Genomic DNA, 21,469 nt, shown 5'->3' with positions numbered 1-21,469 from the left:
TTTATCCAGCATGGCTATCATTCAAAATAGGAGAGATTAAAAGCTTCCAAGACAAACAGAAACTATAAGAATTTGTGATCAGTAAACCAGCCCTGCAAGAAATATTAAAGGGGATCCTTTATGCAAAGAGAGACACCAAAAGTAACAGACCAGGAAGGAACAAAGACAATATACAGAAACAATGCCTTTACATGCAATACACTCACAATAAATTCATATTTTTCAATAGTTATTCTGAAAGTATTTGGGCTAATGCCAATATAAGACACAGGGTATCAGATTGGATAAAAGAAACAAGACCCATCGACATGCTGTCTGCAAGAGACTCATTTTAGACCCAAAGACACCTCCAGATTTAAAGTGAGGGGGTGGAAAACCATTTAATATACTAATGGACATCAGAAGAAAGCTAGGGTAGCAATCCTTATATCAGGCAAATATATTTTAAAACAAAGACTGAAAAAAAAAAAAAGACTGTAAGAAGAGATGAGGAAGAAACGATACCACACATAAAGGTTCTATCCAACAAGAAGATCTAACCATTGTAAATATTTATGCACCTAACACAGGAGCAGCCAGTTATATACAATAATTAATAACAAAATTAAGAAACACATCAGTAATAATACAATAATAATAGGAGACTTTAACACTCCACTCACTGCAATGGACAGATAATCAACGCAGATTAGCAAAAATACATGGGCTTTGAATGACACACTGGACCAAATGGACTTCACAGATCTATTTAGAACTTTCCATCCTAAAACAACAGAATACACATTCTTCTCAAACACACATAGAACATTCTCCAGAATAGATCACATCCTGGGTCACAAACAGGCCCCAATTGGTACCAAAATATTGAGATCATTCCCTGCATATTTTCAGACCACAATGCTTTGAGACTAGAACTCAATCACAAGAGGAGTTTTGGAAAGAGCTCAAATACATGGAGGCTAAACAGCATCCTACTAAAGAATGATTGGGCCAATTAGGAAATTAAAGAAGAACTAAAGAAAATTCATGGAGACAAATGAAAATGAAAGCATGACTGTGCTTTGGGATGCAGCAAAGGCGGTCCTAAGAGGGAAGTATATAGCAATATAAGCCTTTCTCAAGAAGCAAGAAAGGTCTCAATTACACAAGCTAACCTTACACCTGAAGAAGCTGGAGGAAGAACAGCAAAGAAAGCCTAAACCCAGCAAGAGAAGAGAAATAATAAAATTTAGAGCAAAAATCAGTGAAACAGAAACCAAAAGAAGAGAAGAGCAGATCAATGAGACTAAGAGCTGATTCTTTGAAAGAATTAATAAGATAGATAAACCCCTGGCCAGACTCATCAAAAAGAAAAGAGAAAGGACCCAAATAAATAAAATCATGAATGAAAGAGGAGAGATCACAACTAACACTGAAGAAATACACACAATTATAAGAACAACTTATGAGCACCCATATGCCAACAAATTAGGCAATCTGGAAGAAATGGATGTATTCCTAGAGAGACGGATAAACTACCAAAACTGGAACAGGAAGAAATAGAAAATCTGAGCAGACCCATAATCAGCAAGGAGATGGAAGCTCTAATCAAAACCTCCCAACCAACTAGAGTCCCGGGCTGGATGGTTTCCCAGGGGAATCCTACCAAACATTTAAAGAAGAATTAATACCTATTCTTCTGACATTCTTTCAAAAAACAGAAATGGAAGGAAAATTTCCAAACACTTCTATGAGGCAAGCTTTACTTGATTCCCAAACCAGACAAGACCTCACCAAAGAGAGGAATTGCAGACCAATATCCCTGATGAACATAGGTGCAAAATTTCTCACCAAGATACCAGCCAATAGGATCCAACAGTACATTAAAAGGATTATTCACCCCAGCCAAGTGGGATTTATTCCTGGACTGCCAGGGTGGTTCAACATCTACAAATCAATGTGACATACTACATTAATGAAGGAAAGGACAAGAACCATATGATCCTCTCAATAGATGCAGAAAAAGCATTTGACAAAGTAAGAGCCTTTCTTCGTTAAAACTCTTCAGAGTGTAGTGATAGAGGGAACATACCTCGATATCATAAAAGCTGTATATGAAAGGCCCACGGTGAATATCATTCTCAATGGGGAAAAACTGAGAGCTTTGTCCCTAAGGTCAGCAACAAGGTAAAGATGTCCACTATCGCCATGCTGTTCAACATGGTACTAGATGGAAGTCCTAGCCTCCATTTTGACCTCATGTTCCAAACATTACAAACAAGGAGCAGTTCAGCAATGTCTGGGAAACACAGGGGGAGACAGGACCCACATACTATCAGGGAAAGGATCTTCCAGGATCTATGGGGACTTCACTGCTTATGCCAAATGCAAATTCTGTCTGCCACCGTATGGGTCTGCAGCAGGAATTAAGGAACAAGGACTGTTCTTCTCTTTTTTAGAAGGAGAATCTTAGTCTTGTGGGTCTTTTGGCAAAAGAGGAATGCCATCCAAGGAGCCCTTCTTGGTTGCTGCTGACCCCTACAGACCTTGCTCTCAGCCACCCCAACTCCTTCCCACGTGCTCCCATTTATATCTATCTCCCCTTCTCCAGCCTTTGATTCCATGAGCACAGCAGGGAGGGTAATATTTTTCTTTCAGGGAAAATAATCAGGGGCCATGAGGCCAAGCCTCATTCTCATCCCTCATGGCATTTCTCCGGTTCCAGGATCCAAATAAGACCTGTGGGGGTTTCCTTGCATATGAGAAGTTTCTGCTAAAGTAGCTCGCTGCCGGGGAAGGTGAGAAGCAGCGCCTGGAAGCCCGCCCTTCTGTTAAACCCTCATGGGAAATCCTCTTCCAAGAACTGCTACCCAGCCTGGGCTGCCAAGAAGCAGAAGGTACACAGATCCTCAGCCCTCGGGCCCTGTGCCCTGTGATTCCTCCCCATTCCAGTCCTGCCCTGCCCTGAGCTGTCCTGTTTCCTCCACGGCTTTTGGGCTGCACCTCCTGTGATCCCACCTCTCACTCTTTCTCTGTGCAGCTCCATCAAAGTCGTCCTGGGCACCCACAACATCAAGAAGCAGGAGAAGGGGATCCCTGGGTGGCGCAGCGGTTTGGTGCCTGCATTTGGCCCAGGGCGCGATCCTGGAGATCCGGGATCGAATCCCACGTCGGGCTCCCGGTGCATGGAGCCTGCTTCTCCTTCTGCCTGTGTCTCTGCCTCTCTCTCTCTCACTGTGTTCCTATCATAAATAAAAATAAAAAATAAAAAATTAAAATTAAAAAAATTAAAAAAGAAGCAGGAGAGGACCCAGCAGGTCATTTCAGTGAAAAAAGCCATCCTCCACCCAGTCTATAATCCTAAATGCATCTTCAATGACATCTGTTACTGCTGGTAGAACCCTCACTCCACTGGTTCTTGCACACTTTATTCCTGGGGGTTCTGCTTCCCCTGTGACCTCATTTCTGTGCCTCCTTCCCTGTATGACATTTTCATTTGTCCCGGGCTGTGAGGAAAGCAACCAAGCAACCTCATGACTGTCCCTGTGAGTCTTTGTGAGCCATCAGTAGATTAAAATTCCTCTCCTCTGCATTCAGCTAAAAAGGAAGGTCCACCTGATTGCCAATGTGAGCCCCCTCCGGCTGCCCAAGATGAGTGCACAGGTGAAGCCAGGGGTGGTATGCCGTGTAACCAGCTGGGGGCTCCTCAGCAGGAACAGCACCTCTGGGGTGAGGAAACTGCAGGAGGTAGAGCTTGAAGTCCAGAGGGACAAGCAGTGCATCTCATGCTGTAAAGACCTCTACAACAGCACCACTCAAACGTGCATGGAGAGCCCAAAAAAGAAGAAGTCTTCTTTTAAGATGAGATTCCCCGGCATAATTTATGCCCAGTCTTGGGACAGCTAAGCTTTGAGGAGAATGGACAGTGAGAACTAGCTGTATCTCTATGTCCTCAGCCTTTCCATCCAATCCAGTCTCTGGTCCTGTCTCCCGGGGGGAGACCACCCTACCTCCATGGTGGCAGGGAGGACAGCAGGCCCAGCTCAGTCCTTCCTCCCTTTGCCCACAGGGAGACTCCAGGGGCCTCCTCGTGTGTAATGACGTGGCCCAGGGCATTGTCTCCTTTGGAAAAAAGGTTGGGGAACTTCCACGTGTCTCCACCAGGATCTTGAGCTTTTTGCACTAGATAGAAAGAACAATGAGATGCTTCACCCTGCAGGGCCCAGACTGAGACACCCCCAGGATCAGTCTGTCCACCTTCTCTGAGGCAGAGGCCAGAACTGCACTGGGAAAGAGGGTGGAGAGGAGGCTGCCAGGGGCTTAATAAACTTCCTTCTCTGGAGTGGAAATTAGATTCCTCCTTTATTCACCAAAACAACATTCGTTAGTTACCTACTGCGTGTCCCCCAACCATCTGTTCACATAGCCCTAGAATAAAAATCCTGCTGCTCTGATACCCAGCTCCTTCCAAATACATCTCCCAGCGCCCCCTCCCACTGACAGGCTGAATGTAAGCTCCAGAAGGAAAAGGGAGACACTGCCCCAAGAGAAATGACCCTCTTTAGGGGACCCTCTTTTCTCATCTGCATTGCCCTCCTACCTTATCCCACACCTACACCCCCATCTCATCCTACCCCAGTAAGGCAACATAAAGGAATCCACATTTGGAAGGAGGATCACCTAAGAAGCTCTGATATAGGGAGCCACTTCATCCTAATAGAAATGGGCAAGAAGATTGAAGAAAGCTGGAGCTCACCCCATGCAGTATTCCTTCCCCAAATCAGAGTGGCAGCTTGGGGGTCTAGGGGTTACAAGAGGGCCCTTCAGTATCCCCAGGCCTAGCCCAAGTGCCAGTCACAGCTTTGCTGTGGTCCCAAATCCCAGCACAGCCTCTGGTGTCCTGCCACCCATCTTCCAGCAACCCCAAATGACGTTGAGGGTGCTTTTCTATCTTGGTCTGATCCAGCCTCTTCCCACCTCATGCTATTTCCGTGTGTGTGCATGCATGTGTGTGTATGTGTGTGCGTGTGTCTCTAAAGGAAACTCATTACAATAAAAAGTTGTGTTTCAAAGGTATCCTACGGTTTCAAAGATGTCTTATAGCCCATAGTTGAGTAAATTTTTTCTGCCATTTTTCAACAATTTCTAAGCCTCTTATATAAGAATGTATTCATAGAAGTAGTCTCATTTTTAAAACATCCACCTTAGAGAAGGCAGGCTGAAAAGAAAAAGTGGTTTGCTGTCTGCCACTGGTGAGTGTGCTTCAACTATGGGGAAATGTACACTCACCACAGAGTTTTAGTCTGCTCCAGACAACCATCAGCATCTCAAGGGCAAGAGCTATGTCTCTCATAACTCTGGACCTAGACAGCTAAATAAGTATTCACGATTTCCTCAGAATGGAAAAAGAGCCAAGAGCCAAGAAATGGAAACATTCTTGATTCAGTCATTGAGGGGTTCTGAGGTACCAGCCCTCCTGCTGGTTATAGCCACAGCCTTCACTTTCTTGTTCTTTCTTCTTGCTTTCCCCTTATGACTCAGGAGTGGGGGTGCAAGTGTTGTGGCTGCACCATTCTCACCCAACCCAAGCTAGAGAACTTCGACAAACCATCTTATATGATAACATCCAGCTGTAGAGGAGCATAAGTTGAAGAGGCCTAGAAGATCAGTGAGCCACCCCTCTATTGTTCCCCTCAGGGCTTTGTATCTGGAAGGAAGAAAGACCAGCTTCTCTGACCTGGGCAGGCCTTCAGGGAAGATGCAGCCACTCCTCCTTTTGTTGGCCCTTCTTCTGCCTGTTGGGGCTGAGACAGGTGAGTGACTGTCCCTATTCCAGAGACTTGAGCCCATTCCACAAACCCCCTGTACTCTTCTTGACCTTCAGCCCAGCACAGTCAGGGATTGTCCTCAATTTGAGCCTGGGGACTTTCTGAAGCCCAGCTCTACCCCAAACCCAGACTAACAGGTCTGAGGCTGGACAGATGCTCACCAAAGAAGGCCAGCAGCCAGGGTGTTCACTAAAAGGGTTAATAGGGGTTAGCCTCCCTCTTATCATTTGGAAAGTGAGTTGTTTGGAGAAAGGCATTTGGCAGAAGATATGAAGCTATGAAAGACAGGCAATCAAAAGCTCGCATTCCAACCCAGGAAAGGTAAGCTCAGGCAGACCAGTTGCAGTAACGGGATTTGTCACTGAACCCAGCATAAAGAGCCAGTTAAATGTCTCAGTACTTGTTTCTAGCCACTCAGTCCTGCCCGGGAGAGGAGCCCAGGGCGCCATTGACCTCAGCAGCAGTTAGATGACTACACCCAAAGCTCTGCCCGCCCTGTGCAGCCCGTTGTTGGCATCACCTCCCCCTGCCTGCCCTGGCTGGTGGCTGCTCCACTGTCTCCAGCAGTGCCGTCTTCCATTCTTGTGGCATCGAATCCCACCAGCACTGTCTCCACCCAACCTCAGCCAGAAGCTCATTGAAGACCATCCCTTTGTGCAACCTAAAAATGTCTACTGGGACCCTCGGATGCTAGGCCCTAGAACATGGGGATATTAGAAAATCCAACTCCATAACTCATAGGAAACTTATTAGAAAATGGCATCTGGGACTCCAAGATCCTCTGGGACTCCATGATCTTAAAGATAGATCTTATCTCCACCAAACATGTATCTGAAGTGGGATGTAGAGAACAGGCCCTGCCCCCTTCTCAGTGGGGTTCTGAGGCTTGAGGCTCAAGAAAGGTCATCCTGCTACAAGAACCAGGGATCCACAGGGCACTACAGACCCCACCCTCGATCACTACCTTCCTGAGCCTTCTCTCCTGACCACAGCCACCCCCAGGTACCCCATCTCCCAGTTTTTTCTTTCAGAGAAGATCATCGGGGGCCATGAGGCCAAGCCCCACTCCCGGCCCTACATGGCGTTTGTTCAGTTTCTGGATAAGGACAATAATAATGACAGTAAGAAGAGGTGTGGTGGTGTCCTCGTGCACAAGGACTTTGTTCTGACGGCTGCTCACTGCTGGGGAAGGTGAGAGGCAGCAGCCAGCCCACACGTCTGAGACACCTACAGGGATCCCTGTCGGATTCCCAAGGGCTACAGCCCAGGGAAGCACCTGGGGCTCCTGGGAACTAGCTGAGAGCATGGCTGGGGCAATGAAAGGCTGAGAGGTAGCTGGTAAGCTTTGGGGTCAGAGGGTCAGATGTGAGAGTAAGCGGCAAGGCTGAGAAGGGAGGGACCATACCAGGCAAATAGAGCAGCAATGGAGGATGCAAAGCATGCCTTAGAGCTAAAGTGCAAACTCAGAGTGATTTCATGATATTGCCTGAGGGCAAAGGAAGCTGCCAAAAGCCCTACCTTCAGTGTCATTGAAAAAAAAAAAGGATCCAGGACCCATCAGCCACCTTTTTTTTTTTTTTAAGATTTTATTTATTTATTCCTGAGAGAGAGAGAGGGGGAGGCAGAGACACCGGCAGAGGGAGAAGCAGGCTCCATGCGGGGATCCTAACATGGGACTCGATCCCAGGTCTCCAGGATCAGGCCCTGGGCTGAAGGCAGCGCTAAACTGCTGAGCAACCCAGGCTGCCTCCCATCTATCACCTTGATTGCCCTCTCAGCTGCCCTGCCCTGGCTGCCACCTGCCCTCTCGACTCCCAGGCTGTACCCTGTGACTCCACACCCCCACACCCCACTCTGCTCTCTGTGCAGCTCCATCAAAGTCACCCTGGGCGCCCACAACATCAAGGAACAGGAGAAGACCCAGCAGGTCATCCCCGTGAGAAGAGCCATCCCCCACCCAGACTATAGTCCAAAGAACTACTCCAATGACATCATGTTACTGCTGGTAAGGAAACCTCCCTGCAGCTCTTGCCTTCCTGGGTCCAGGCTGTTTCCCTCCCACTGGGACCTGTCCCTGCCATCCTTCCCATGCTGGCCACCTGTCCAGTCCCAGAGGCTCACGGGAGAGAGAAGACACTGCCGCCTCATCGGGGTGTCAGGCCCAGAGGCCACTGGCTGAGCTGGACTCTCTTACCTCTTCCCGTCAGCTGGAGAGGAAGGCCAAGTTGACTGCGGCTGTGAAGACTCTCCCCCTGCCCAGGGGCAAGGCCCGGGTGAGGCCAGGACAGGTGTGCAGCGTGGCCGGCTGGGGCCGGATCTCGATGGACACCTTAGCAACCACTCTGCAGGAGGTGTCACTGGAAGTGCAGACAGATTGGGAGTGCAGATCCATCTTCCACGACTATTATATGGGAGCCACCCATATTTGTGTAGGAGACCCAAAGAAGATGAAGACCGGCTTCAAGGTCAGGCTTCCAGCGTCCGCCTAGACAGGCCCCAGGAGGGAGGAAACTGGAGAGGTCGGGGGTTGAGAGTGGCCATATGTTCGTTCCTCAGCCTAGAGCTTAGGCAGCTAGGTCCACAAATCCAGTCTTCAGTTTTTCCCCAAGGGGGTCAGGCCGGGAGTAGGGGGAGGATCAGTCATCCCACAGCAGCATTACCACCTGAGGTTCCCTGGGGATTGGAGAGAGAGGTTTGGCCTGGGTGGCATTGGAAAGAGCAGTCAGTGCCAAGCTAGAGCCCAGGGACTGAGAGAAGGGACAGGGCCTGCCCTGGGCCCAATCACCCATGCAGCCCCCTAACACAGACCACTCATCCCCAGGGTAGTGGGGAGGGCGGGACCACCAGAAGCCAGCTCAGTCCTTCCTCCTTCTGCCCACAGGGGGACTCTGGGGGGCCCCTCGTGTGTAACAACGTGGTCCAGGGGATTTTCTCCTATGGAAAAAATGATGGGACACCTCCAGGGGTCTTCATGAAGATCTCACACTTCCTGCCCTGGATAAAGAGAACAATAAAGCACCTCTAACAGCAGGCATGAGATTAACCTCCCTCTGTGCTTGGCCATCTTTTCTGGGGCAGAGGCAAGAATTCCTTGGGACTGGGGGGTCGGGGGTAGGGATTGCAGGGCCATAGTAAATGGATCTCTAGAGAGAATATGACTAAGATCTTACTGATTCACTGAACTACCTCGAGTATGCAGCAACATCACTCCAGATAATCTTCTGCTGCCAATTCCAGGCTTTCCTGCCTCTTCCAGCCCTCCGCCCTCCCTAAACCCTATGATGTCCAGTTTCTCATCAGTTTCTCAATAACACCTCTTTGGTGCTTAGCCCTCTACAAAGGTTCAGCCTAAACTCTACTATAGAAGGACGATCCTCTGTCCCCAAAAAGTATCCTCTCTGGGACTTAGAAATTTCTCAACTTCTCTAAGCCAACCACCATCACCAATCCAACAATTTGGTCAGTAACTCCAGGGATCCAGGAGGCCAGAGGGCCATGCCACAGGCACTCGGTGTCCTGTTTCCACGGGCTCTCTCTCTCTGCAGTGGGGAAGGGGGGTGGGGGCACGCAGGTTTCTCCTACAGGCAAGACTGTGTGCAGGTTAGGAGGCTGAGAAACCAGCCTCACCCTGGTTTCCCTTCCATGCCTTGCCCAGGGGTCAGCACTGAATTTAGTCAAGCTCCTCCCTGGCTGGCCATCCCACAACAGCCTCTATTTTCTATCCTGGCACATCTGAGCTGCCAGCCTGCCAGATGCCTATCCGAGGAGCCAATACCCACCTCCCAAAGGGTAGGACCAGCTGAGCCCCTCAGTCCAAACCAGCATCCCCACCCCCAAGGGCTTATAGTGACCCTGCTATAGCCTGTGGAGTCACTCAATAGCCTCAGCCCCTTTCAGCCTGGCCTTGTCTCAAGACCACAAGTCTCCCTGCTGGCAGCCTGGGTTATGGCAGCTTTGTGAGCTAGAGCCTCCAGGCTCTGGGCCTGTAAAGTACCACATGCCATCCGTCAGCAGATCAAATGTCAGATCTCTGTTTTTGTGCCAGGCACAAGATGGGCTCTGTCCCTGCCGTTGGGAAACTTAGTAAGAAATGTCTCCTAAATTCCCCTGGTTCTTCTCTTTCCACCAAGCAGTTCAGGTTTGGCACAAAGGATCTATATTTAGAATCTGTGAGAAAACTTGTCCTGAAAATAACTAAAATCTCTGAATTTTATCTGTATCACCCACTACAGTTTCACAGGCATGATTTTGTTTGGTTCCAGAAGGGCAATGAGAAATTGGAAAAAAGTTAGAGACCCACAGGTCCTGAGGTTTCCAATCTATGCATGGTAGAGGCCATGTCCTGAGACGAGGATAGGAGGGAGGAGTAGCAAAAGATGAAAAAGCAGACTTCCCACTGAGCAGGGAGCCCCATGTGGAGCTTGATCCAGGACCCCGGGACCATGACCTGAGCCAAAGGCAGACACCACCACCCAGGCGCCCTAATACGAATGAGATTTTAAAACAATATTCATCAACATATATTTAATAAAATGAGGAAGATGTTTATGTTGGATAATTTAAACTATGGGATTCAAAACCAATACATTGGGGATCCCTGGGTGGCTCAGAGGTTTGGTGCCTGCCTTTGGCCCAGGGCGTGATCCTAGGGTCCTGGGATCGAGTCCCACTTCAGGCTCCTTGCATGGAGCCTGCTTCTCCCTCTGCCTGTGTCTCTACCTCTCTCTCTCTCTCTCTCTCTCTCTCTCTCTCTCTGTGTCTCTCATGAATAAGTGAATAAAATCTTGAAAAAAAACCCAAATACATTATAATAACACCTATATGAGTATTGAAAAACACCTAGCTGGAAATATATCTATTAATTATATATGGAAAAAATATATGTATATATTTTTATATATGGGAAATATATATTATATATGGAAAATTTAATATATGTATTATATATGATATAATTCTATATTTTTATATTATATATAATATATTAATTATATATAAATATGTATAATTGTAATATATATAAACAATGGTGGGTTGGCTGGTAGGATTAAGGCTGACTTTTTTTCTTCCTCTTTTTTAATGTATTTGATATTTAAATTTTATAATTATTAAACAATTTTATTAAAGAAAATATTCCATGTCAGAAAAAGTAGGCTTAAGTAAGTGGGTACATGTGTTAGTTAAAATAACCCTAACTAGTCTACCAAATAGACTTTACCAGTTCAGTGACTAACACAATAGAACCCTATTTCTTGCTCACACATGGTCCAAGATGAATGGTGAGTAGTGCCCCTTTGCACTCTCAAGGGTCCCAGCTGGGACAATAAATTACATGTGTGCCCATGATTAAGGAACCCAGATGCAGGCTTCTAAAGATGGCTCCCAAGTTCCCGGTGTTCATCTGGGGCAAACCCAGGTAGGGGAAGAACCTAGATGGTCAGGCATGGGGGCAGGAGATAGGCCAGCTCTGGAGGGTACCTACACCATTTCCACTCACATCCGGTTTGCTATGCAGTCACACAGTCATACCTAACTTCAAGTGAGGCTGGACAACGAGATGCACCTAGGTCCTCTGGAAAAAGAGGAAGCTGTTTTGCTAAACTGCTAGCTCACCTCTGCCACAATTTATAGCGTTTGTTTGCTGTTTGTAAGGCTCATTGGCCCTAAATTTTGTTCTGCCTATAAACTAACACATACTTATAGAAAAAAATTGGATAATATAAAAGGGAAAATAAGAGTCATAAAATGATTGTTCTGGCTGTTGATCTTTATTAACAGAATTAGTATTGGGGTGCCTGGGTGGTTCAGTGGCTGAGCATCTGCCTTCGGCTCAGGTTGTGATCCTAGGATCCTGGGATTGAGTCCTGCATTAGACTCCCCGTGGGGTGCCTGCTTCTCTCTCTGCCTCTCTCTCTGTATCTCTCATGAATAAATAAATAAATCTTTAGAAAACAAAATTAGTATCAAATTGTATGCATCCTTCCACATTCTACTTTTTCCACTTAATATCAGATGATGTAAAGTGCTCCATTGTCTTTAAAAACATGATGCTGTTTAATGGCTGGATAGCATTTCATCCCATGAATATATCAGAATTAATATTACTGATCTCCTATTGCTGAAGAGTTGGATGGTCTAAGCTTTTGGAGAAGAGAGTCTCAGGGAATATGCTCACCTCCACCTCTTATCTTACATTTACCCAGGGCCCCAGGGTCAGCTACTCAGCTCAAAGTAAGCTTTTCTGCCAGGAAATACTGAGGGCCTTGAACCTCTTTTCAAAGTTTTCTCTGCCACATTCAGGGTTTCTGGGTCCCTCTATCCCCTTCACTTACTCTGATGGGGAGATTGTATGCAGATCCCATAGAATTTCCTTTGTCACCTACTCCTTCCTGCTGGAGCACACAGCACAAGCCAGTCCTTGGCAAGAAAGGATCTCACTCACAGCAGACATGTTTGTGTGTGTGTGTGTGTGTGTGTGTGTGTGTGTGTGTGTAGACAATAGAGAAGACACGGGCTTCTTTCCACACTGGCACTCCAGAAAAATATCACAAGCTCATCAGTAGACCTCCCAAGGAGCTTCCATCTATCCTTCTAAATGTGATGTTAAGGCAGCACTGAGAATGTCCGGAATGGCCCAGTAGTACAACGGTCTCCCACAATGCCAAAAGCACCCAGATTGGTTTCTGACCAGAGCAGTATCAAAGGGAAGGAGGGAGGGAAGTGGCCCAGCCTCAGCAGGCAACTAACTGCCTGCCCAGAAGATTTGCATTTTGGCTGTATGCACAAGGGGGCCCCCCCAAGAGGAGGTGGGAAACATCCTACTTTCATGTCCCAACCTCCCAAAGGAGAAAAATATTGTAACTGACGGAAATGTAATAAAACAGTCAAAAGTAAATGTAACCACCTATGAATATTGTGAAATGTATCACAGTTTTACTTGTTCCAATATCACAATTTTATTAAAATAGAAAATAAAAACATTAAAAACATATGTGCCCATATTTATTCTCCCACATTCCATTCTCTGTCCAAATGTTCTCTCTAATCCCCAACCCTGGCAAACAGATTTCTAAAAAAATTTTTATTGCAAAATATACACACATGTAAAGTGAACAAAATTCAAACGATGGCCAAATTTCAGAAACTACCCTCTATGTGTCTCCTCCCAATCAAAATACCCTCTCTGCCCTCCAACCCCAGAATTAACTTACCATTGTGACTTTTTTGTTGTGGTTGTTTTAAGATTTATTTATTTATTTCTGAGAGTGTGTGTGTGTGTATTTGTGTACATGGCAGAGGAGGGGTAGACGGAGAGGGAGAGAGAAACTTTAGCAGACTCCCCTCACCCTGCTGAGCCCCTCCCACCCACCTCCTCTCGCGCGCGCGCGCTCTCTCTCTCTCTCTCTCTCTCTCTCATTCAAATAAATAAATAAAATTTATTCAAATAAATAAATAAAATCTTTTTTTAAAAAAAGTTAGGGATGCCTGGGTGGCTCAGTAGTTGAGCTTCTGCCTTTGGCTCAGGGCTTGATCCCGGGGTCCTGGGATCAAGTTCCACATCGAGCTCCCCACAGGGAGCCTGCTTCTCCCTCTGCCTATGTCTCTGCCTCTCTCTGTGTGTCTCTCATGAATAAATAAAATTTTTAAAGTTTTTTTTAATTTTTAAAAAGTTAGATTAATTGTTTTAAAACAAAGTGTTGAAAAAGTTAAGTAACAATAATTTAAAATCACCTCTAATGCTAAGGCATTAATAAGGCGTTATAATATTTTCTCTTCAGATGCATAAAGAAATTTCATGAGGTTGCAATCATTAAGCATGCATCAGAAAAGGGATTAAGTTCTTTGTAGCTGTGAAAATCATGTGTATTTATATGTAAGGAGAGGATCCTTAATTTTCATAAGCTTTTCAAGTGGAGCTCTCACATTCCATAAAGGTTTAAGAATTGTATTAAATTTTAATTGAAATTTTTGCAAAAATTATACTGTATTACAATGTTTTTCTGTGCATCCACAGAACCTTCTGAGTATTTTTGAGGGTGTCTGTGTTACTCTGCCATGGTCTGCAAACGCCTTCCTCCTGATGTGGAGTGAGGGTTCTCTACATATTACCAACAGCACAGCAGGCATGCATTTCCTTCCCAGAAGCCCCTGGGGCAGAGCATGGGGATTACGTTAATTGGACTTCTAACTCCGATGAAAAGGAGTTTTTCTTTAGTTGTTTTTCTTCCAGCTAGGGTCTGACTGTTCTCAACAAAAGCAAGTCTCTAGGCTTTTTCTGTATGCAAGGTACCTTCTGGCACACAGAGGTCCTCACCTTGAGTAGGAAGCCAGAAAACAGAAATGTGTCTGTTCCACTGTGTCATCATTTTCACTGAGAGTTTGTTGGGGCTCAAGCGTCCTGATAAAGTAATTAGCAGCAGTACAGCCTTGTTCTTCCCTCTTCCTTCCCTGGGAATGCCCTGCGCCCACTCAGGAGAGCTACTCAGTCTTCCTTGACACCTTCCAGAAAGAAGTGGGAGCAGCATGGGACACCTGGGTGGCTCAGTAGTTGAGCTTCTGCCTTCAGCTCAGGGCATGATCCCGGGGTCTTGGGATCAAGTCCCACATCAAGTTCCCTGCAGGGAGCCTGCTTCCCCTTATGCTTGTCTCTGCCTCTCTCTCTTTGTCTCTCATGAATAAATAAATAAATTCTTAAAAAAAAAAAAAAAGAAGAAGAAGAAGAAGAAGAAGTGGGAGCAGCAAAGATAGCAGCGGAATGCGGGGGAGGTGTCCAGGGGCCAAAGGGTAAAGACAGGCAGGCTTCCTCATCCCTCTTTTGCTTCCTCCAACTTACTCCTGGTGCCCTCACTGCATTCCACCACCATCCACACCCATCTGTCATTCACCCATGTCCACACCTTACTAAGGTATAAATTAAATAAGTAATCTAGGAAATGTGATTTTTATTAAGAGAAACTCTGAAGTTCCAAAGGACTAAGGCTCTAATCCTAGAGAGTTTGGAAACCGAGGAGATAGGCAGCTACTGGCTTTCATACATTGTTAAGGTATTATTGAATTTGGTGGGTTTAGGGTTCTGGGACACAGCACCCCAAGTCCCCTTCTCTGTCGCCCCAGGTTCCCATTTGTGCTGCCAGCACTGACCTAGCAGCTGTGCAGGAGACTGTGATGTTGACCTAGACTACACTCTTCCCTAGGTCACTGGCAGTTGGTGGGCCAGCCTCCTGGGCAGCCTTGGATGATGAAACCTATCACACCAGCAGGAGAATGGGACCGTTCTCGAGCCCCACCCCCACCCCCACCCCGACTTCCTTCCTCTCTCAGGGGCTACAAGTCTGGCAGGAGAGAGCACCCCACAGCACCTGACTGGGGCAGCCTTCCCAAGAAGATGCCACTGTTCCTGTTCCTGGTGGCCTTTCTTCTACCCCCTGGGGCTGGGGCAGGTGAGTGACCATCCTCAATCTCAGGCCTGACCCTTCTCCGGGACCCTCAAGCCAGACTGCCTAGATAGCTCCTAACTCTGTATCATTGGGCAAGTTGTTTGAATTCACAGCGCCTCGGATTCCTCATTTATAAATTAGAATACCAGTGCATACCTCCTAGAGTTCTATGAGGATTAAGTCAGTGTACATAAAAAAAAAAAAAAAAAAAAAAAAAAAAACTCTTGGAATTGCCCCAGCACATAGCATATATGTAGAAAAATCCATTCTGCAGTCCACCAGTCTGAGTGTAGGCAATAAGAATGCACAATAACTACCACTGGCTCATGTCTAGATTCTGAAAACTCAGACTGGTGCTGGTCATGAGGGGCCCTGAGCAGGTCTCAGAGGGACCCGGGAATCTCCCTGAGGAAGAAAGTACCAAGGAACTTGGGGAGAAGCCTCTCCAAAGGGCTCCTGACTTGCCACCCAGCAGCAGAGCATCTCTCCTCACCATGGGAGCCCAAGGCTGACCCTGCCTGGAGCCGGGGCTGGGCTGCTCTCCTGGGAGCCGGAAGCCGAATTCCGGGATGGGGAGCCAGCAGTGCTTCCTGCAGAACCCACGAGCCCTGTCCCAACGTGCGGTGCCCTGCAGACCCAATTCTCACCCCCATTCCTCCTTCCCAGTAGCTGTATCATCTCTCCCGCCTCCCCATCTGCCGGCCTTTCTGGAGCTGCCCTCCTGGTGCCCGCACTGCGGGTTCGGAGAGCACGGAGGTAAGTGCCCCCGCTTCCTTCCAGGGGAGATCATCGGAGGCCGAGAGGCCAGGCCTCATTCCCGCCCCTACATGGCGTATCTCCAAATCCGGTCTCCAAACGGCGGCTCCATCGCTTGCGGGGGTTTCCTGGTGAGAGAAGACTTTGTGCTGACCGCAGCTCACTGCTGGGGAAGGTGAGCGGCGCAGGGTTCCCGCTCGGCCACTACCGCTGGCGCTGCAGAGCCCAGCGCGGCTCCCGGGATGCGGGAGACCAGAGGGGCTCTGGAGGCGGCGACCGGGTGAATGAGGGGAAAAGGAGGGCATGATCAAAAGAGCACGAGGGGGAGATGCAGACACATGCTGGGGTTCAAAATAGGAATTCAAGCTATTTCTCAGCTTATTCAAGGGGAAGCAAACCCCGGCCCCCACCACCCTCAGCTCAGAGCTGGGCCCCTGGGCCCCTCCTGTCCCCTCAACTGCCTCAGCTGCGGCCTTGCCGCCCTGGGCTGTCCACCTGCCCCGCTGAGCCGGCGGGCGGAGCTCCCGGGGCTCGCACCTACCTCTGGGCCACCTGTCCCCTGCAGCCGCATCACCGTGACCCTGGGAGCCCACGACGTCGGGAGGCGGGAACGAGCCCAGCAGCGCACCACTGCGCGCAGGGCCATCCGACACCCCAGATACAATCCCCGGACCACCGCGAACGACATCATGCTACTGCAGGTACCGCCCCAGCCGGCGGCTCCGGGCGCGGGGGAGGGGAGGGGGAGGCAGCAGGGCCGCAGGGCGGGGTGCGGGCGCGGGCGCGGCGGGGCTGAGCGCTGCCCCCTCCCCAGCTGGCCAACAGAATGAGGCGCACGCGCCAGGTGAGGCCGGTGCCCCTGCCTCGGGCGCAGGCCCGGCTGAGACCCGGGGCCACGTGCACGGTGGCGGGCTGGGGCCTGTTGGGCCTCAACAGGAGAACGGACAGACTCCATGAGGTGCAGCTGACCGTGCAGAACAATTCGAGGTGCTCCCGTCGCTTCAGTTTCTTCAACGGCCAAACGCAGATTTGTGTGGGAAGCCCAAGGGCCGGGAAGTCCGCCTTCTTGGTAAGGCGGGAGGGGGGGGGGGGCACAGGGCCCCGGGCAGGCTGGGCAGTAGCTACATCCCCAGGCCCCGGTGTGGTGCGGGCAGAGCGGAGTGCGGCGGGGGCTTAGCCATCAATCTGGTCCCTGGGGCGAAGGGAGGAGCACTGGCCGTGCATCCTAAACATGTGCAGGGTTTTCCTGCAGAAGGTGAAGGTACTTTGACTTGGGCTAGAGGCGGTAACTGTAGCCAGGCTTGAAGCCCAGCCATGGAAAGATCCAGAAGGTTGACTTCCATACCTCCAGCGCCCTCCCATTTCAAAACCCACCACCCCCTACCCCGCACCACCACCGCCAGCAGCAGCAGCTTCCTCTGAGAGCCAGGCCTTAGGGCTGCAGGAGTGGGGGTAAGCCTGGCTTAGGGTCTCTTCCTCTCCATGCCCGCAGGGTGACTCTGGAGGCCCCCTGGTGTGTAACGGGGTGGCCCAGGGCATTGTCTCCTATGGAGATAGGAGGGGGACTCCTCCAGCAGTCTTCACCAGGATTTCGGCCTTCATGCCCTGGGTAAGGAGAACAATGAGACGCTTCCAACAGCAGTGCCAGCCCTAGACCCAGCTGTGACTGACTCTGCTCTGTAGCGGCTCCCGGGGCGGGTGCCAGAGCCTTAATAAATGTCCATGTCTAGGATGGAAATAACTGATTTCTCATGTGCTCATTAAACATCGTTCAGTACACAACAAACGCATCCTAGAACAGTCTGAGCTCCTCTAGGAAATGGGGTTCTTGAGCCGCTGGGGTGGCTCAGCGGTTGGAGGTCCGCCTTTGGTTCAGGGCATGATCCTGGAGTCCTGGGATCGAATACCGCATCGGGCTTCCTGCATGGAGCCTGTTTCTCCCTCTGCCTGTGTTCCTGCCTCTCTGTGTGTGTCTCTCATGAATAAATAAATGAAATCTTAAAGAAAAAAAAAAAAAAAAAACAGAAAATGGAATTCTACTCCAGGACAAATTAACCCCTCACACCATCATGAGGATCAGGATGAGCTTCTTCCCCTGCTCCAAGCCAACCATTCCCCCATTTCTCTTGCCCACCCCCCACCACCATCACCATCACCTTGGAGAAGGCAGAAAGATGCATCTCCCCCCTGGGCAAAGCTCTCTACTCTCCACCCTACCAGAGAGTTCCCTACGAGATATTAAAATAGTCTAAAACTGTATGCCAGTGCTATGTGTAGGACAAGCAGACCAAAGGGGCAGAATTTATATTCCATACAAGACTCAATTTAATATTTGATAAAGGTAGCAAATCGCTAGGAAATGATTTTATGGGGAAAAAAGGTAAAATTGGACCCAATTCCTCCCACTATAAGCCAAAATAAACCTCAAATACCTTAGATATCTAGATGCAAAAAAATTGGGTGCTGGGTGGCTCAGTTGATTAAATGTCTGCCTTCAGCTTGGGTCATGATCTCCGGGTCTCGGGATGGTGCCTGGTGTTGGGCTTCCTGCTCAGTGGAGAATCTGCTTCTTCCTCTCCCTCTGCCCCTCCCTCCCCCTGCTCATGCTCTCTATCTCAAATAAATAAAATCATAAATAAATAAATAAATAAATAAATAAATGCCAAAAAAAAAAAAGATTAAGCCATACATGTACTAGAAGGAAGAAAAAAATAAAGATTTGCTCGCTTAAAATAGCTACCAAACACTCACATTTACAGCATTGCTATTCACAATGGCCAGGAGACGCAAACAACCCAAGTGCCTATGGACAGCCAATGTTCTTCTCTTAAACCCTTAAGCCACATCATCCCCCAATGAATTACAGACCACTGCTATCATTTTCTAATTTTCATATCTAAACTTATACCAAACTCCACACAAAATGTTGACTTGTACCCTAAAAATTAGCACATGACTGTCTATATCTATTATATTCCAATAAAACCTTACGAGGGCAGCCCCGGTGACGCAGCAGTTTAGCGCCGCCTGCAGCCCGGGGTGTGATCCTGAAGACCCTGGATCGAGTCCCACGTTGGGCTCTCTGCATGGAGCCTGCTTCTCCCTCTGCCTGTGTCTCTGCCTCTCATTCTCTCTGTATCTCTTTATAAATAAATATTTTTTAAAAAACCTTACGAAAATCACATACTTTAAGCCATACTCTAAACATCTTAAGATAACTGTACAGAATAAGTTGGGAGGGGGGCACCTGGATAGCTCAGTGGTTGAGCATCTGCCTTTGGCTCAGGTTGTGATCCCAGGGTCTTGGGATCAAGTCCCGCAGCAGGCTCTCCTGCTTTTCCCTCTACCTATGTCTCTTCCTCTCTCTGTGTGTCTCTCTTTATTTATTAATAAATAAATAAAATTTTTTTAAAGAATAAGCTGGGATTTTTTTTTCACATCCATCAGAATATTATAATTACTCCTTGCGGTGTAACACTTACCATCTGAACTTTTGCAGTTTCCATAATCTTAAATGAAATAATCACTGAACACATATTTCATCAAGTCTAACTGGCTAGCTCCAAAAATACTTTGGTAAATTTAATCATTATTGTATGGCTATTTTTTTATCAGAAAGTCATTTGCCTATAATATTCAGTGTAAGCCATGTATCAACAAAATTTTAATCAACATTGCATCTTTGACAATACTCAGGCACTCTCTATATTTGCTACCATCTACCCACAGGAATCATCTATTATTTGCTTGCTCTGGGGGATAATAGTCTCATTATTAAGCGTTTGCCCTGGCAAATAGAAAGGATATTTGGAGGTGGGGAAGGGGGAGGGGAGAGCGATGCAAAAGTCCATTCAGCTCTCCCTCTCTGTGACATTACTTAGAGCCCCAGAGCCTCACTTGGACTCAGTGCCAAGTAAACACCAGGGCAGACTCATCTCCATGTCTTTCTCTGCCAGTCAGCACTTCCAAGGCAGCTCTCTACCTCCAGCTGCCCTACTGGGAAGGTTTCTACAGACCTCACAATGCTCATCTCAGGAAGACAACTCCCATCATGATCATCCCAGAAGCCAAGTGCATCCCCCACCCCTCCGTAGGTCTGTACTCTTCCCTATTAAGTAAGCCTTAGCAGAGAACTTTAGTAAGAAAGTATTTTGCACACAAAACTAGTACAAGAGGACTCAGTCCACCCCACTTTCTTTCTTCAATGTAGATTCTGTGTTACAGGCCCTCCTGATTTGACTGAAAAGTCATAAAACCATGACAAGCTCACACGCAGAAATGTCACCGGGAACTTCTCTCCCAAACTAATAGCTCAGGCAGACTTGCTGCTTACAGAGAGACCTGTGCCTCTGCCCCAGGAGACAGTCAGGAGAAACTAGACACTGGCAATTCATCATAACTATAGCAGAGTCACAGAGGTGAGGGCTGGTGACCTTGACAATGATGTCCCAGTTCGTTTAGGGGAAAGGAGGGTGCCCCAAGAGCAAGTTGGACAGGTACAGAGTGTTAGAGGATAGGGATATTGAGGGCTGGGGTTCTTTGAGTAGCATGGTCTCTGTCACCTCTGCAGGGGACCACAGGACAGCCCTGACCTTGAGTCAACAGAGATGCTGTAGAAATGGGACCAGAATGCGAAGGACCTGGGACCTCATCCCAGCCTGGACAGAAAGTGCAATTCACCTCCAGACAGCTGCTCCAAAGAGCAGGAGTGCTGAGAGGTAGAAAACACCGAAGATGGGAGCACTAGGGACACCCCATCTCTGCCCATCCAAACCCCACCATTTGCGCTTGCACTTCTGCCCACCCAGGGTGGTGTGTTCTGCATCCTTCCCTGCCAACCCAGTCTTAGGAGAAACATTATGTTGCCCCCTCCAAACAGGTACAGAGGTTAAAATTCACCCTAGTATATTTCTCCCAGGGACACTAGTTTTCAGAATGCTAACTGGGGACTTAGTCAAAATAGACAACGAAAAGCAAAACATAATAATATACGTAATAATTACACATATTTAAGTTACTTCTTTAAGATTGAACGTTTACCTAGGTGTTTTTGAAAATTTATTTTATTCTTTATTATATAATGTTCTCTTATCATATGCTATTTTATTATTTCTTTTTTTTTTTAATTTTTATTTATTTATGATAGTCACACAGAGAGAGAGAGAGAGAGGCAGAGACAAAGGCAGAGAGAGAAGCAGGCTCCATGCACCGGGAGCCTGACGTGGGATTCAATCCTGGGTCTCCAGGATTGCGCCCTGGGCCAAAGGCAGGCGCCAAACCGCTGCGCCACCCAGGGATCCCTCATATGCTATTTTAAAACTAATCCACAATAGGAGTATTTACTGTGGCCACTAGTAACTAATTTTTTTAAGAGATTTTATGTATTTATTCATGAGAGACAGAGAGAGAGAGGCACAGAGACACAGGCAGAGGGAGAAGCAGGCTCCATGCAGGGAGCCCAACGTGATC

The 21,469-nt window shown here is 47.9% G+C and overlaps 2 protein-coding genes across 4 annotated transcripts; both read left to right on the top strand.

The window, feature by feature from the left end:
• Positions 1-5,737: 5,737 nt before the first annotated feature.
• Positions 5,738-8,897, top strand: GZMH (granzyme H). Of its 3 annotated transcripts, none has more exons than XM_026007642.2 (5): positions 5,738-5,792; positions 6,839-6,998; positions 7,677-7,812; positions 8,015-8,080; positions 8,689-8,897. In XM_026007642.2, exons 1-5 carry the CDS (start codon positions 5,738-5,740, stop codon positions 8,830-8,832), a joined length of 561 nt encoding a protein of 186 aa, XP_025863427.1. In that variant the 3' UTR covers positions 8,833-8,897. The 3 variants fall into 3 exon arrangements, with proteins under 3 accessions (XP_025863427.1, XP_025863426.1, XP_025863428.1); XM_026007641.2 differs by having other exon boundaries at positions 8,015-8,272; XM_026007643.2 differs by lacking the exon at positions 8,015-8,080.
• A 6,220-nt stretch (positions 8,898-15,117) lies between these two features.
• Positions 15,118-17,741, top strand: CTSG (cathepsin G). Its single transcript, XM_026007486.2, has 5 exons — positions 15,118-15,247; positions 16,025-16,175; positions 16,566-16,701; positions 16,815-17,069; positions 17,493-17,741. The coding sequence occupies exons 1-5, from the start codon at positions 15,193-15,195 to the stop codon at positions 17,652-17,654; spliced, it is 759 nt and encodes a 252-aa protein (XP_025863271.2). The 5' UTR covers positions 15,118-15,192; the 3' UTR covers positions 17,655-17,741.
• The last annotated feature ends 3,728 nt before the right edge of the window (positions 17,742-21,469 follow it).

This window comes from Vulpes vulpes, chromosome 6 (genome assembly GCF_048418805.1).
Source record: "Vulpes vulpes isolate BD-2025 chromosome 6, VulVul3, whole genome shotgun sequence".
Lineage (NCBI taxonomy): Eukaryota > Metazoa > Chordata > Mammalia > Carnivora > Canidae > Vulpes > Vulpes vulpes.
This window is presented reverse-complemented; position numbering and strand designations above follow the sequence as displayed.

What these genes read in the sequence shown, in the direction of transcription:
- GZMH (XM_026007641.2), top strand. Translation starts at nt 5,738, where the DNA reads ATGCAGCCACTCCTCCTTTTGTTGGCCCTTCTTCTGCCTGTTGGGGCT. An exon ending in GCCTGTTGGGGCTGAGACAG is followed by an intron (nt 5,793 to 6,838) that starts GTGAGTGACTGT and finishes TTTTTCTTTCAG; the next exon opens with AGAAGATCATCGGGGGCCAT. An exon ending in GCTGCTCACTGCTGGGGAAG is followed by an intron (nt 6,999 to 7,676) that starts GTGAGAGGCAGC and finishes CTCTCTGTGCAG; the next exon opens with CTCCATCAAAGTCACCCTGG.
- CTSG (XM_026007486.2), top strand. Translation starts at nt 15,193, where the DNA reads ATGCCACTGTTCCTGTTCCTGGTGGCCTTTCTTCTACCCCCTGGGGCT. An exon ending in ACGACATCATGCTACTGCAG is followed by an intron (nt 16,702 to 16,814) that starts GTACCGCCCCAG and finishes CCCCCTCCCCAG; the next exon opens with CTGGCCAACAGAATGAGGCG. An exon ending in CCGGGAAGTCCGCCTTCTTG is followed by an intron (nt 17,070 to 17,492) that starts GTAAGGCGGGAG and finishes CCATGCCCGCAG; the next exon opens with GGTGACTCTGGAGGCCCCCT.